Source organism: Cyanidioschyzon merolae, chromosome 5 (assembly GCF_000091205.1).
Source record: "Cyanidioschyzon merolae strain 10D DNA, chromosome 5, complete genome".
Taxonomy (NCBI): domain Eukaryota; phylum Rhodophyta; class Bangiophyceae; order Cyanidiales; family Cyanidiaceae; genus Cyanidioschyzon; species Cyanidioschyzon merolae.
In genome coordinates, this window is record NC_010131.1 from 239336 (window position 1) to 254619 (window position 15284).

At 56.0% G+C, this 15284-nt stretch overlaps 5 protein-coding genes across 5 annotated transcripts; 3 read left to right on the plus strand and 2 right to left on the minus strand.

The window, feature by feature from the left end:
- Positions 1-1187: 1187 nt before the first annotated feature.
- On the plus strand, positions 1188-2942 carry CYME_CME087C (probable acetyl-CoA C-acetyltransferase; the record flags this gene model as incomplete). The annotated part of the gene is made up of 1 exon (XM_005535541.1): positions 1188-2942. The coding sequence occupies one exon, from the start codon at positions 1188-1190 to the stop codon at positions 2940-2942; it is 1755 nt and encodes a 584-aa protein (XP_005535598.1).
- Positions 2943-3407: 465 nt separating this feature from the next.
- CYME_CME088C (hypothetical protein) lies at positions 3408-6878 on the minus strand (the record flags this gene model as incomplete). Its single annotated transcript, XM_005535542.1, has 1 exon — positions 3408-6878. The coding sequence occupies one exon, from the start codon at positions 6876-6878 to the stop codon at positions 3408-3410; it is 3471 nt and encodes a 1156-aa protein (XP_005535599.1).
- Positions 6879-9162: 2284 nt separating this feature from the next.
- Positions 9163-9900, plus strand: CYME_CME089C (similar to TBP-binding phosphoprotein DR1; the record flags this gene model as incomplete). Its single annotated transcript, XM_005535543.1, has 1 exon — positions 9163-9900. One exon carries the CDS (start codon positions 9163-9165, stop codon positions 9898-9900), a length of 738 nt encoding a protein of 245 aa, XP_005535600.1.
- An 844-nt stretch (positions 9901-10744) lies between these two features.
- Positions 10745-13123, minus strand: CYME_CME090C (hypothetical protein; the record flags this gene model as incomplete). The annotated part of the gene is made up of 1 exon (XM_005535544.1): positions 10745-13123. One exon carries the CDS (start codon positions 13121-13123, stop codon positions 10745-10747), a length of 2379 nt encoding a protein of 792 aa, XP_005535601.1.
- Positions 13124-14122: 999 nt separating this feature from the next.
- CYME_CME091C (hypothetical protein, conserved) lies at positions 14123-14620 on the plus strand (the record flags this gene model as incomplete). Its single annotated transcript, XM_005535545.1, has 1 exon — positions 14123-14620. One exon carries the CDS (start codon positions 14123-14125, stop codon positions 14618-14620), a length of 498 nt encoding a protein of 165 aa, XP_005535602.1.
- Between the last annotated feature and the right edge of the window lie 664 nt (positions 14621-15284).

Here is a 15284-nt window from a genome sequence, read left to right on the forward strand (position 1 = left end):
CATCCAACAAACCCCCTACTTCCATATTCCATAACATATACTTCTTCTCGAGTATACAGGTCGTTTCATACATACAATCGTGATGGTAGTGCCTGCAGAATGAACCCGCCATAGCGCCGGTAGCGCCGGTGCAGATGCATCACCTACATACAGAACGGCTTTTCCATACCACTGAGGCCGACGGTAATAGCGGCACAACGCGCTTCGCAGCAGGCACTCATGGTGAGCGCGACATGCACCAGGTCGGTGAAAAAACTACCATCAACTCAGAGGAATCACGTACTGGGGATGCGTTGCCTAGGCGCGAAACTACAGGGACCGTTGCCTCTTTCTGGGTCTCTGGTGGCAATGGCGCATCCGTGGGAGACCTGATCAGACTCATGGGATTCGCGCCATAAAAAATGCATAGATCGAGGCAGATTCCCGCCACGGGGCTTGTCTATTTACCGCACGTATCATCGAAGAAGCACGTTGCCGACGGACTTATGATAGCGCATCACAAGTCGCGCAAGATTGCTTTTCGGGGCCGTATCGCTACGCTGTCGGGCGTATTCAGCAGATCCCACCAGTTCTGGAAGCACGGTCAGTCGTTTGCTGTACCGTACTGCGCCCGGCGAAAAGACGCGCGCGGGTGTACCCGCTTGCCATGCACAACGCGAGATCGAGATATCTAACCAGAACCAGACGGATGTGCAAAAACAGCGGGACATCGGGCAAAAGTCTTCCACTGTTCCGCGAGAGCTCCCGTCTTTGTCAGCTTTTGTTTGCAAGTCTCTGGGGGTTCAGCGACCCTGCGAGACCCGAACCTTCTGAAGCCTCCACGTGAAGCCTGGTCCGATACTTGTTGCAATCACGTGCATCATCTCGACACTCACGATCAATAAGCTCAATAGTCTGCGTCGGGGTCACAGAACTCGTCGACTCTACATAAGAAAACGGAAACGCTGGCATGCAGTCCGTTTCAACACTCCCGCGACCGATGCAGCCCCACAGGGCGGCTCGTCTGCAACGTCGCCCGCTCCACTGACGACGAGCTCGACGTCAGCCACTTGAGTTCAGGTGTTGGTACTTGGTGGCCTCTGCGGCCGTTTATGCCTCAACGGAAGCCAAAAGAAACTTGATGACACTGAGTACAGCTTCTTGAATAGGGGTTTTGCTGTTGACTGTTTGCCTCGCGTCCGAGCTCGATGCTGTGTTCTCGTGGCACTGCCGTTCAGCGTCTTCGTGGACTAGCGGGACTCTTTCACAGCGTTCGTCCGCTCTCCAGCACGGGCAGCGCAGTGCAAGACGAGGATGTTTACATTCTTTCTTTCGCAAGAACGCCTATCGGCTCTTTCGGTGGCAAGCTTGCTCACTTGACAGCCGTTGAACTGGGGGTTATTGCGGTGAACGCTGCACTCGCGCGAGCTGCACGTCTGGAGCCGGACCTGGTCACGGACTGCTACCTGGGGCAGGTGCTTACAGCTGGCTGTGGCCAGTCGCCTGCACGTCAGGTTGCACTCCGAGCCAACTTGCCGGAAACGGTACGCTGCCTCACAGTCAATAAGGTGTGTGCGAGCGGCATGAAGGCAATCACTTTAGCGTATGATGCAATCCGGCTGGGACACGCTGAAATCGTTGTTGCCGGTGGCATGGAGAGCATGAGTAATGCACCCTTCTATCTAATGGAAAACGAGCAGTTGTTGAGTCGGCGCAAGTATCTCATTCGAGGCCGCCTCGCTCGGGAGCTCGGCAACCGCGTGCTCTACGACGGACTGCTCCTGGACGGGCTCCTGGACAGCTACAGCCGGCGGGGTTCGTTGAAAGGCGCATCAACGGCAGTTGGCGCTGAAGAAGACAACGCTGACGCAGGCTATCCCATGAGTTACTACGCGGATCGTTTGGCGTCGAACATGGGTATTCTGCGTGAAGAGCAGGACAACTTTGCCGTGCATAGCTACTCGCGCGCCGCCAAAGCGACTGCACAGCAGCTTTTTGCCAAAGAGATCGTGCCCGTAGAGCTGCCTACCGAGTTTGCGACGCACTCATCCCCGGAACGCTTCTCGGACTCTAGTAGAACTACGTCTGGGGGCCCGGACACCGAAACCCATGGCACCATTGTGAGTCCCGAGCACCTTGCCCTGCTCAAGAGCGATGAAGAGCTCGAACGACTCGAGCAGATTGATCGGATGCCGAGGCTGGCGCCGCTGTTTCCCGGCGCTCGCCCGTCGGGTGCCAAAGGTGGCCCAGAGGGACCCGCTGGCGGCACGATCACTGCAGGAAACGCTTCTAAGCTAAGCGACGGAGCAGCAGCGCTGGTCTTGGCCTCAGGACGAGCTGTTCGTCGATATAACTTGCTGCCGCTAGCGCGCATGCTTTCGCATGGTGATGCTGAGCAAGACCCGGAACGCTTTGCCACGACACCGGCGTTGGCGTTACCGCTCGCGCTCTCCAGGGCCGGCCTGAAGCTCTCGAACCTCGACTACCTGGAGATCAATGAGGCCTTCGCCTGCGTCCCCATTATGGTACTAAGGTTGCTTGCCGCAACACATGCAGCAGAGGGAGCTTTTCTGGATCCAGTACGAGCGCGCGCCGCAGCTGCTGTGAGCGCAAGCGCTTCCAGTTCAGCAGCAGCAGCAGCAGCAGCAGCAGCAGCAGCAGCGCTTCCTCGTTCGTTGGGATCAGCAGGTACGGGAACCAGTGCTGGTGGCGTCTCTGCACCAACGGGTCTCAGCTCGAGTGCCGCTCTACCGGATATCATCAGCAGTGAGCACGTCAACGCCTGGGGTGGTGCGATTGCGCTCGGGCACCCATTGGGCTGCTCTGGAGCGCGCATTGTGGTGACCCTCACGAACATCCTGCGCAGTCGGACGGCTCGGTACGGTGCTGCAACGATCTGCAACGGCGGCGGTGGCGCGACTGCCCTAGTTCTCGAGCGGGTAGATATGACGAGCGGCGGTTGAAACTGGGCCAAGCATCTGATCAAGATGGATCCCGCGTCGCCATATGCACATCGCCAGCTTCCCTACGGTGCGTAAATGCCGCCGCTACGCATACGGTGCGAAACCTTACTGGGCGGCTCCTCAACCAGCGGAATCTAGCAAATGGATGCAGTCTTTACTTTGGATATTCTGTGGGTGAATTCTCGTTGATTCGCGTCACGCTGACCGGTTCCCTAGGCTATATACCGATGTGGCGATCTGGAACACCGCGTCCTGGCAAGCGCATACCTGAGCCCATGAATCGATAGATGGAGAGCACGCTACGGAGATCTCTTCAGCGGTCGGTATGGAAAAACGCGCGTTCGTTTCCGGAGCGCCGCTGACGTCCAAGCTGCTGGTATGCAGTTTACCCGCCCAGCTGCCAGAAGCCAGTTGCCACAGGCGCTGGCGCCACTGGTCGGCATGGCTGCCTCCGGAGTCGCCGCTTCACTCGTATTCGGATGCAGCTTGTGGTGTTTCCGTAGACGCAACCTGCGATACCGTTTCAGGCCAGATCACTTCCAGTATAGGCGCGTAAGTGTGCGCCAAATGCATTCCCAAGTGTTGAATTTGGCTGTGGAAATGCCTGAGCTCCTCATGCCAAGTGCCAAAAACGCGATACGTCGCAGGGAGCTCCCTGACTTGCCGTGCACTCAACAACTCGGCAAGGCGCCTCTCCAGCAATGTATCTAGCGCATCTGCTTCTACCTGCGCCGCTCGCAGACGACGGATAATCTCTGTTCTCGCAGCGACGTCGAGGTCCAGCGATACCAGGGTGCATTCGATGGCATCAAGGATGCGTTCGGCGACGTTCGAAGTATTCAGGCCGTGCCCACTTGCCTTGATGGCAGCGTGCAGCGCGCTCCAAACCTCATCTGGCTGAGCGCCGAGATTTGCTCCTGTGTACACGCAGTGGCGCGTACGCAGGAGCATCGCCGCTTTCTCGACAAGACACCTGCCTGCGTTTCGCCATGAGAGGAGACGATCCCGATCCAGGAGGAGCATCTCGGGGATTTGCTCGGGGCTCAGCAGGCTCTCCGCCTCGGGGTGTGTAAACGTCCAGATCAGTACACGCTGCAGCGTGAATCCCAGCGTTGTCATCAGATCCCGCTGCGTTCGTCGATGCGGGTTCAGCAAAGGTCTAGTGCCCGCGGTAGCCGATTCTGCGTCGATCCTCGGAGCGGGCATCTTGGCGCCTTCTGAACCAGACTGGATGCCAGCGGACGCGCCGAAAGTCGCTAACCACTGACGACTTCGGGGCAGGCCCGGGAACTTGTTCATCATGACAGCGTACTCCCGCGCAGGCCCAAACTGCTGAACCAGCGGTATCATGCGCTCGATCCGAGCGATACGCAAATCTCGTTGACGATCCTCAATGAGATCGAACAGCTCCTCCCAGACATGCACGATGGCATCTTCGATCAACGAATGCTGATTGATGCGCTCCTGCAGGGCTTTTGCGACCGCGTGCCGCGTCGGCGGCCGTAGCACCGCCTTCTCCCCGGTGACTCCAGCGGCACGATCGGCTGCTGGTGCCCATGCTTGCACGAGTGACGCGTCCTTAGCCGGCATCTGGACCAGGAAAAGAACCTGCACGGCAATAAAGATGATATGCGCGAGCGACTCCAGTGCGACTTGGCGTAGCAGCGTCTGATTCGATGTCGATGTCGTCGAGTTCTCTGCCTCGATGAGCGCTTCCAGGCGTTGACGCCAATAAGACGGATCCAGTTCTCTGTCGATTACATCATGCATCCGCTCGACCTCGGCAGCGTAGAGCGTACGGCGTTGCCGTTGTGGATCCTCTGCAGGGAAATCGTCCTCTCGCCGAGCGGATAACGACGATGATTGGGGCGTTTTCGAGGGTGGCGGCGGCGGCAGCAACTGCCGCAAGACCTCCCGCAGATCGCGCACTGCATCCACGAAGAGGGTTACGTAGGCCTTACAAACAAGCGCCTCGCGAAAACGATCAAAATAAGCTTTGCGTAGCCAGCAGTGGATACGCCTCGAGAGCGCGCTTGGAATCGGCCAGGCGGCAGCGCATGAACTTTGCACCCGTTCGCGGAAAGATGGCAAGTCCACCAGGATTTCGTGCGCGAGAACAGTGTTCACGTCGAGACCAGCGGCTGCTACTTGGTTGGTATCGCGCACCAGTCCGGAGACGGCGTCCAGTTCGGCTGTTAGGGCGCCGGGCTCTGTCTCCGGCGCCGCAGAGACCAACCGAGTTGCCAGCCGCTGGACATAGCGCTCGGCCTGGACACCGCCGACGAGTCTCGTCATTTCATGCAGCCGGTCTTGTAACTGGTTGACTTCGCGCTCCCAGTATCCGATCGTCTGGTTTGCCACTGTCGCCGATTGATGTGTTGTCGCGCTCCTGACAGTACCGCGTAGCTTGTCCAATGCGGCGAGTTCGTGGGCGAGTCCCTCGAGAAGCTGCGCCGCATCCCTGCGTTTCCACGCAATGAAGGCTCGTTTCCAGCATCGCCAGGACTGGACGAATCCAGCAATGTTCCGCTCAAACTGGTTGTCAGTACGGGGTTTGGTGGCAGCAGCAGCAGCAAGCTGTGCAAAGCGATCTACCAAATTGCGTGCGAAAGCACACAGATGCTCCGCTGTTTGGTCGCCCAGCGCATATTCTGGGAACCTGTGCACCAGGAACGAGGCCAGGAACACCCGTCCATCACCTCGGCTGTGAAGCCTGCATTCAGAGGGTGCTGCCGAGTTTGCCGCATCCATCGCAATCAGTGCACGCTCCTGGGCCTGAATCCAACCTGTGAGCGCTTTCAAAAGCTGATCAGCATGCTGAATACATGCCGGTACCTGTAGATGTTCTCTGGTGGCCTCCTCGAACGATATTCCAGCCCGTAAAGGAAAGCCCGCTCTATGTAGATAGCAACATGCTGCGGCGGCAATTTCGAGCTCCTGACAAGGCACCGCATGCGTTGCCTGACGAGCTGGAGGCTCTGGCCGTGAGCACGACTCTTCTGCGCTCTCATTCTGGTTTGCACTTTCCCTCGATTTTCTTGTTGCGTTCGCCTGCGATCCACGGAGTTCTGGCGAAATCCTCTGCTCCGATATAGGGTAAGCGGACGCGCTTTCCAAATACGTCGCGGAAGCTGAATCCGGGTGAGGAGACGCTCGCTCGGCAAGCTCTTTGGACGATGTATCAGTTTGCACGGCATCGTCCGTTTCTGGGTAACGACCCTGACCGCGACACTGAGACGGGCTACCATCGCCGGGTACTATCGCCAGGCGGCGGTGCAGCGCTCTCGACGCGTTACGCACCCTTCTGGCGTTACGGACTCGCTCTCGCTCCCGCTTCACGGCCGCTGCCTCCATGGCACGCTCTTTGGCTAACCATTGATGTCGATAACGTTCTGCGAGCGCTGTGCGAGCTTCAGCTGCCTTGAGCAGCACTCTTTTCCAATGTTGGCGAACTCGCTCTTGTCTATACCGTTGTTTCTCCTCTCGGCGGCGGGCTGCAGCCTCAAGCTCTGCCTGAAGTGCATCAAGAGAAACTCTGCCTTCGAAAGAGTGGCTTGCTGAGAGCCATAACTGACGCCGCCGTTGCGCACTGCCGCTCCGTGGCGACTCGGTCACGAAGCAACGACGTCGCTTGTCAGCTGAGGCCGGCCGCTTCTCGGCCTTTTCGGGAGATTCAACGAGACGAGGCAATAGAAGGCAACGACGCTGCGGATGAGCGTCGTTCCCGAGCCTGTCGTTGGTGTTGCGCCCAACGCCTTCGCCTGGGCTAGAAACGCCGCTGCTCCAGGGTTCACTAGCGCGCCCGGGAGTAGTGCATGGCGAGCACCAGGAAACCTGAGAGTCTGCTGCCTCTTTCGCAAGCGATGATTCACTTCCGTATTTCTCCTTTCGATCCAAACACCATTCGATAATCCATTCGTTGCTCTGTGTGTCCATGCTTCGAGAACTCCCGTTCCGTTCCAGGCGATAATGCTCACGAATGAACAACCGATGCGGTAGCGATTCGCGGTGTCTCCCATTGGCCTGCGCAACGGCCGTGTGACAGCCGCCATTGCCAAGCGCCCGTGACAGAATAGGCCGCAATCCCGCCACAGCAGGCGCCGGCCGTCAACGGCAATCTGCAGCGATGCATGTCGCTCTGTTTGTGACCGTGACATCATGGATGATGCCTGCCCGCCCCCGACCCGCTCCTCCGAGACCTCGATCCGATTGCCACGTCGCCTCGGCGATCGGAACATCCCAGCAACAACATCGAAAACTATCGCCGGTTAATATCGAGCACTTTATGAAGCGCACCTTTTGGACGTTGTACGCGCAGTAGCCTCACATTTACTAGCACATGCGCTTGGAAACTGATTGAATCGATACCCGGGTTTTCGATGGATGCAAATGAGGAGCCGGTGGCGGTATCGCTCGAGTTGGTAGCGACTTCGGCAGAGATGTCGCTACGAGGGCGAGCGGCACTCCAGATGGTCCAAGCTCATCGTGATATGCTGGACCTCGAACCGGACGGGCGCCATATCCAAAGGATGGTTGAAACGAGATGCCTGCCTTCATTGCATCTTTCGCTACTTTATGTTCCTGAACAGGGCTCTCCAGAGAAAAACCTGCTTGCCTCCTTGTATCCGTGCATCCAGGCCCCTGAGAAAAACCCATTCAATGCGGCACCGGTATGCCGGATTACGGCGCAGGCAACCATCGTAGATATTTGTGTTATGTACTGCATCGTGTCTGGAGTGAGCTACGGCTGGTCTCTGCGAGCAGGCATGGGACATGCGAGCATCATCTCGAAGAGCATTGGCGGAGCTCGCTCGACGATACGCATCCGCTGGTAGAAAGTATAGAAGAGTCAATAGGGACGACAGAGAACGACAGAGTATCAAACCGCATGCAATTCGTGCAATCTAAGCCCAAGTCGAGCAGAAGGACTCATTTTCAATCGTTCAAGATAGATGATATGAAAGGATTTGTGATGGGTATCGATCCGGGGTCGACAAGAATATCGCGATGGTCGCCATGCCTCTGTATGATGAGAACGGCATCAGATTTCTGAAAGGCAAGCAGATGACACTGCTCATTTTGTGCAGGGCGTAATATCTTCGCGAGTCATAACGAACAGACGAAAGAAGCCATACCAACAAATGGAATGATAGCGTCAGAACTGCTTTTGTACGCGCTGAGGAATGTGATGAGCAGAGAAGCATGCTTCGTGCGTCTCAGATAGAGAGTACACAGATGCGTAACTGGCTCCCGCAGGCATCTTTAGCTGGAGTCCATGAGATGGCGCTGAAATCGCAAACGATTCCTGTTGTACAAGCGCAAGAAGCACGCATTCTCTAGGTCCTTCAGTGAGTTGGAACAGCGAGTGAAAGACAATGCGCGTCATTCGGTAATAGAGTATGAAGTTGGACATTCCAGCATGCGCACTGGCTGCACATCTATTCAATCGACAAGAGCGTTCACCAAGAGCAGAAACCTATGCGGGACGATTCCCACTGGAGGCGTTCAGGACAACGCGCATGCGCATCATGAGTACGACTGCACACTGAAACAGATCGAGAAGAAAAGCGTGGAACAGAGCGCGATACACAATATCATGCAAGGCGAGCTGATGAAATGCCAGACACCGAGACATCCTCAGGTGAGAGGCGTACTATTGTGTGATGCCACCAGCGATCATCCATACGAGTACTTTCTGCATCGAGACTTGAATGCCTCAATCAACAATCGGGAATGTGTGTGTTGCTGCCAGAGCGTCTATCAACTTTGTTTCCTGCATATTTTCCACGAAATTGATTCGTGCTCGGTGTAGACATTTCGATGAAACGTTGGAGTCTTCCGAGGCAAGACAAAAACTGTGACAAGCAGAGCGGGAATCGGATGCTCGCATGCAGCTACACACCCGTAAGGTACGGTGCAGCAACCCAAAAAGGCTGGATCACTGCACCTTTATACCGGAAACGATTTTCCATGGATATTCCTAGACGAAGGTTAGCGTTCCATTATTCGATACGACTGAGCAAACGTGCTTGTGGTGATGCCGCACTCGCCCGTGTCGCGCTCCAGCAGCAGGAAACGAATCCCCGCCGCCCGGTGAAAAATCGCAGCAGACGCTGCGGCAACGTTCGCCGCCCGTGCTCTAGAACAGAACGAATTACCACGATTTCAAACTAAAGAGAAGTTTGAGGTGTATCCTTTATAGAGACGTACTTGCCGTGTCATGTTTCCTGCTCCAGGTTCTAGCGCGGGGGGTCAGTCAATGGAGGCGTCCCTTGACGAGGCAGGACTTCCGCGCAAGACTGTGCTAGCCTGCGTTCAGGCCGTTCTCCAAGAGGGCGGCCTGTCGTCAAGCGCTGAACAGCAGCCTCACAGCGCGCCTTCCGTGAGCTCAAGCCCGTCGCGAGTAGAACATGCGATGGTAACAGAGGGGCGACCGCGTGATGCGATAACCGTACAGAACGGCGCTCGTGAGCACGTCAAGCGAGAAGCCTCCACAGAGGAAACGCAACTGGGCGCCACGTCTCCTGCGACGCTGCAACTCACAGAGGAAACAGCGTGCTCCAACATGGACGCTGAGTGCTCGAAGGACGAGAGTTCACCCCAGAATGGTCCAGAGCCAGCCCTAACGCTACACCCGGACGCACGTGACCTCATCTGCGCCTGTGCGAACACGTTCGTTCGGTCAATTGCAGTTGAGGCGAATAAGGCAAAGGCCAGAGACCAGAAACGGACAATCTTCTCGAAACATATCCTAGCCGCCTTGGAGCAGATGGGCCTTGAAGCTTACGTCCCAGTATTGCAGCCACTGCTGGAACGTGTGGAGGATGAGCAGGTGGAACGCCAACGGCGAAAAACTGGTCGTGCTCGCTTTGAACACACAGGTTTGAGCATAGAGGAGCTCAAAAGACAACAAGCGGAACTACTAGCTGCTGCTCGAGAGCAAGCTCTGTGGCCTTGACTGCACGCACAATTGCCAAAAGCTGTCAGCGATCGACGCTATGATGAGCACGGTGCATCATCCTTAACAGCCAAAAACATCAGCTGTTTGTGGATATGCCCAAAGTCGTTTGCGTAGCGATGATGGCCTCCATGTTCAGTGTGTACCAGAAAAGAAAAGCCGTGAAATGGCCTCGAAGGCGCGGAAGTCGGTACACTGGTGGCGCAGCTCGCCCCGAGATATAGAAATCGAATCCACAGTCGCTTCCCTGGGTTGTTGTCGCAGGCAGCAACGCAGGATACGGGGAATGCTTGAGAGGAGCTGTAGTCTCCGCTTGCCTAGCTCGTTGCCGGCAGCAGCAAGGATGCTCTCGGGCTATGTTGGTTCGCTGGATCGATCCCGGTCCATAAAAAATTCGAGACGATGAACATGAGAACCCAGTTATCGGCACTAGAGTTTTTTCATTCAGCATCTTTGGTGATGTTCATGAGCGATAACAAAACGATCGCTTTGCCTCTGATTGCAAGCGGTCTCAAGAGTGCCTTTGGTGCCCGGGGGAATATGGTGCAGTCCGCTGTAGCGCCGAAGGATGCTGCGGATTACAGCTACCGCAACATTTCATTATCCTAGACTCGTACAGAATCTATTGCTCATCGAGAGCGCCTACGAAGCGCCGGCCCATCGATGCGATTTTGGTCGATACGCAGCATGGAGCCGGAAGGCGGCCCCCCGTTTGAAATAGAATCAGACGGCTGTACATCATGGCGAGAAAAAGTCCCAATAACTTTAAACACTCCAAACCGTCCTAGCAAGTCAGAATGTCCAGGCAGATTCGTTCGCTCAAGCGCTGACGAACAAGGCCGAGTTACTTGCGGTACGCCATGCGCCGCCAGAGCGCAGCTGCGTCGCTCGGAACATATGGTGCTCCAGGGCGTCGTCCGTGCCGCCCTAGTGTCGACGGGGCGTACATTGCCTGCCGAGCCGCCTGAATACCTTCGTGAATGGTCTGCACTAAACCCGAGGCCAACAGTATGATTGCAGCGTTCAACACAATGGTTTCGCGGAGCAATACCAGGTGCTCTGAAGATAAACTGCTGGTCTCTGCTCCGACAGCGTTGTCGTCGATACCCGTATTCGTGAGTACCTCCTCGAGGAGTCGTGCATTCTCCACGGCATTGGCACCAATCACAGCAGCTAAATCGCCCTTGCTGTACATCTGGTAGCGATGCGGTTGAAGAGGTATCTCGGCGACCTGGGCGATCTCCTCGCCGTCTGCATTGGGGCCGCGGTAGCAAACCTCGCGCACAGAATTCTGTCCCCAGGGTAGAAGACAGCCCAGATGCTGCTCTCCCGTTGGAGTGTCCTCGTTTGATGCCTCTGGCACCAGACAAGTGAAGAGCCAGGCTCTTACTGGACGGAAGAACGCGACTGCGTCCGTCAGCGCCTCCAGTTCTGCAGTTCCACTGGGAGCATGGAGACCCGGCGCAGTCACCAAACGATCAAGGTCGTAGGCATTCAAGAGCGGAGCCACTAAATCTCCCAAAAGCGGTGCTGGCGATGTTGCCACATCTTCCGCGGTAGCCGTTTCATTCAGTAGGAGTCGAATATCGCGCTTCGCGAGACCTATCGGTGATCGATAAAGCGCTATTCGCAATCGATCAAAAGTTGCACAGGACTCGGCTAGAGTCGGATAGGGGTTCAGCCCAACAGCAAGCAGGAAAGGGGCATAAGTCGTGCTCAACGTGCTCCGCCAGTCGTCGATGATACAGACGCGGGCACCTGCTGATGTGGCAACGACGGCAGCGCCCAACATAATATGGGGAATCATGGCGTTGGAGAAGAGCAGCCCTACTATGGTGGATCTGGAAAGCGGCCCTGAAGGCTGTGGTGTCCGTGGATGAGCACTTATGTAGGCGGAAAGCTTTGGCAAGTGCGGAAGCAGCAACTGCGCGAGCGCTGCTCGTGCAGAGCCGTGCAAGACGCCATCTGCAGCCATCGCGAGAATGCACAGCTTCCGGGCAACTGCGATGGACTCTGCTCGCGACAGGGCCGGAAGCAAGTGCTTCTGTTCATTGGACGATGCCGGGGCATACGCGCCTGACTTTCCTGCATACTGATATTGTTCGTCAGCGCTCAGCAGTGTAAACAGGCAGCGGGTATCTTCAATACTCAACGGCAACTGGCGAATGATAGCCTCGTAGAGATCGGAGACGTCTGCGAACCAGCGGCGCGGCACGGGAGCCGTCTTGTTCGCTATTCGGTCGCTGTGCTGCCTCTGCAACAGTGCTTCCAGGTGGAAGCGCAGGCGAGCCCACACCATACCCAGAGGCGATGTCAGCGTTCGCGCAGCTCGCTGGTACGCCGGCTTCTTCGCTGGTGGACGCAACGGCTGCGGAAACGCTCGCCATCGCTCTGCAAGCTCCTCTCGACCAAGGAAGACGCTGTCTAGTCGCTGTTGTAACTTCCAGAAAAGTCCAAGTATGATGAGGGCGATGGCACTGATCCAGAATGCCGGTACCGGGAACCGTCCGCCCGGACGGATTGTTTCCAACCCGGGGAGTCGCAGCGGCTCAACGGTAACCATACGCCGCTCTCCTTGCCAGGCTCGTCCAGCATGCTCCATTCGTGCCTCATCTGCACGGTCGAGGAAACGTAAAGAGTATCGAACAAGATGACGGGATCTCATCCACAGGTGTCTGCATGCGTAGGGCGTTACCCGACGTGCATCAGCAAGGATTTGCGTTGATGACTCGCGACCCCGTCCAAAGCGGTTGCGGGTGTATGCATGTTGGCCAGGAAGACGCGTAGGTGTGTTGCTGATCCAGCGCACCAATGGAGCAGAAAACTGAAGTACCGGGAAACCCCATCGAGCCCGCAACGCCCGCGCCATCCCCAAGGAGCGACCTGTCTCCACATCCGAACGCTTCGGGAAACCATGACACCTATCCAGACTAGTAGACAGAAGCGTTGACGTACGCGCACCCGTCTCGCTTCTGGAGAGCATTGCACAGTGTTGGCACATGGAACAGGCGTTCGACCGGGGCCTCACGCCGGGCGGCATAACAGGATGCCTGCGGCTCGCAACGATACCACTATCCGTTTCGGTGGCTGCTCCTGTATCCAAAAAGGCGCTCCAGGCGACAGGACGGTTCTTGGTCCATCGGTTTGGTATCAAGCTTCCAGTTGTCGGCCTCACGGTAGTGATTTCCTCTTGTTGACGCTTTGATACTTGCTGCTGCACCATGAAAGCTCGCTGCCGACAGCCACACAATGCAGAGGCCTCCTCAGCGCAGACAAACAATACCCTCCGACAGAAAGCAAGGTCGTTACTAGCACTACGAATGGTAAACAGTAGTAGTTGTTGTTGTTGCTCTCTTGACTGGGTTTGAAAAAGCTTTTGCGTCACTCAGGTACCGCTGCGACGGTCTCGAAGCGACGTGCTCTAGAGAAAGCCCTGCAGGAGCCACACGACTCGAAAAAAGAGCAAGTCGTTACGATGAAGCGTTACCTGCGTAACGACTAGAAACAGCTGCTTCTGAGCGACACGACTCGAATAAAGGGCTAGTCGTTACGATGAAGCGTTACCTGCGTAACGACTAGAAACAGCTGCTTCTGAGCGACACGACTCGAATAAAGGGCTAGTCGTTACGATGAAGCGTTACCTGCGTAACGACTAGAAACAGCTGCTTCTGAGCGACACGACTCGAATAAAGAGCAAGTCGTTACGATGAAGCGTTACCTGCGTAACGACTAGAAACAGCTGCTTCTGAGCGACACGACTCGAATAAAGGGCTAGTCGTTACGATGAAGCGTTACCTGTGTAACGACTAGAAACAGCTGCTTCTGAGCGACACGACTCGAATAAAGGGCTAGTCGTTACGATGAAGCGTTACCTGTGTAACGACTAGAAACAGCTGCTTCTGAGCGACACGACTCGAATAAAGGGCTAGTCGTTACGATGAAGCGTTACCTGCGTAACGACTAGAAACAGCTGCTTCTGAGCGACACGACTCGAATAAAGGGCTAGTCGTTACGAAGAATCGCCTCCCAAAAGGAGCTTCCCCGGGAACGCTTTACCGTGTAAGGCTTCGAACGGCTGAGAACGAGCCCAGGCGATACGCGTTACCGCCACCACTTGCATGTGTGCTCCGCGTGGCATCTCCAGTCGATGCTTCTGCACTGCTGTTCCAAAGTCGTTACACATGACGGTTTTTTCTGGGGGTACTTGTTGCCTTCCTAACATATGGGTAAACGGGTGTTCGTAACAGTGGGTACAACGCGCTTCTCGGGACTCGTTCAGGCGCTAGAGAACGAGCAGGTTCTCCGGTCGTTGCGCAGGGCTTGGGACTGCGACACACTGGTGGTCCAGCACGGATCAGGTCCAGCACCAGCGAGAGCTTGCATCGAGCGTCATGGTATGACCCTGGAAAGTTTTCCGTACTCGGATTCATTACGGGATGAACAGGAGAGAGCGGACCTCATCATTTCGCACGCTGGTGCGGGCTCGATCCTCGAAGCACTCGAACATGCTAAACCGTTGGTTGTCGTCGTCAACGAAAGTTTAATGGATAACCACCAATGGGAACTTGCCCGTGCACTTGCAGAACGAAAGGCGCTCGTCGCTACCACGTGCGCTGAGCTAGGGCAGGCGTTGGAGCAGGCTCGTCGTCACCGGCAGCAGAGACCGTTGCCACCGGCTTGTCGTGGGGTGCTCACGCGAGTTCTCTTCGAAGAGAGCTGAGAGAGCATCAGGCGTTTATGCACCTACGGGAATGAATCGGGCCTGGAGGCATGCGTTCAACTGGTACACGGAATGGTGACCGAACGCCGAAACACCGACACTAGTACTTTTTGGAGGGAATCGCTTAAAGAAAACCTGGCGACTGGTAGTAGTTTCATTGTAAAACGATATGGAAGCTGCTCGCCTGTGTCGATACTTGACTCGTGCTAGAAAGATGCATGCTATCGATGAAATCGCATGGGCTTTCATGCCAAACTAGTGTGCACTTCTCTTTCTCCAGAGCGTACAGTATTGATTCTACAACGCTGGTACTCAACCTCATGGTATCGTTGAAACGGTACGGATTCACGTCACCATTCACGCGTCCTCGTGCTCGGAAAGCATCGACCTCTTATCGGTTTGTTGGTAGGCACGTTGCCTTGGTCGTCGCCCAGCAGATGCGAGAACCTTCTCCAGTTCGCATTCGTGGCATCTCCCTATCGCACACTTTTTCGAATGCTAAAAGGGCTTGGTTGTTCGTCAGTGCGAATGAATTGATCACTGGTGTGCCTCAACTCGAAAGTCTACATCGTTCACAGAGGCTGCGTTCGAATCGACTCGGAAACGGCAAAGAACAGCGCGATCCAATCTGTGTTTCATTGGTCTAGAGGATCAAAGCCAGCAC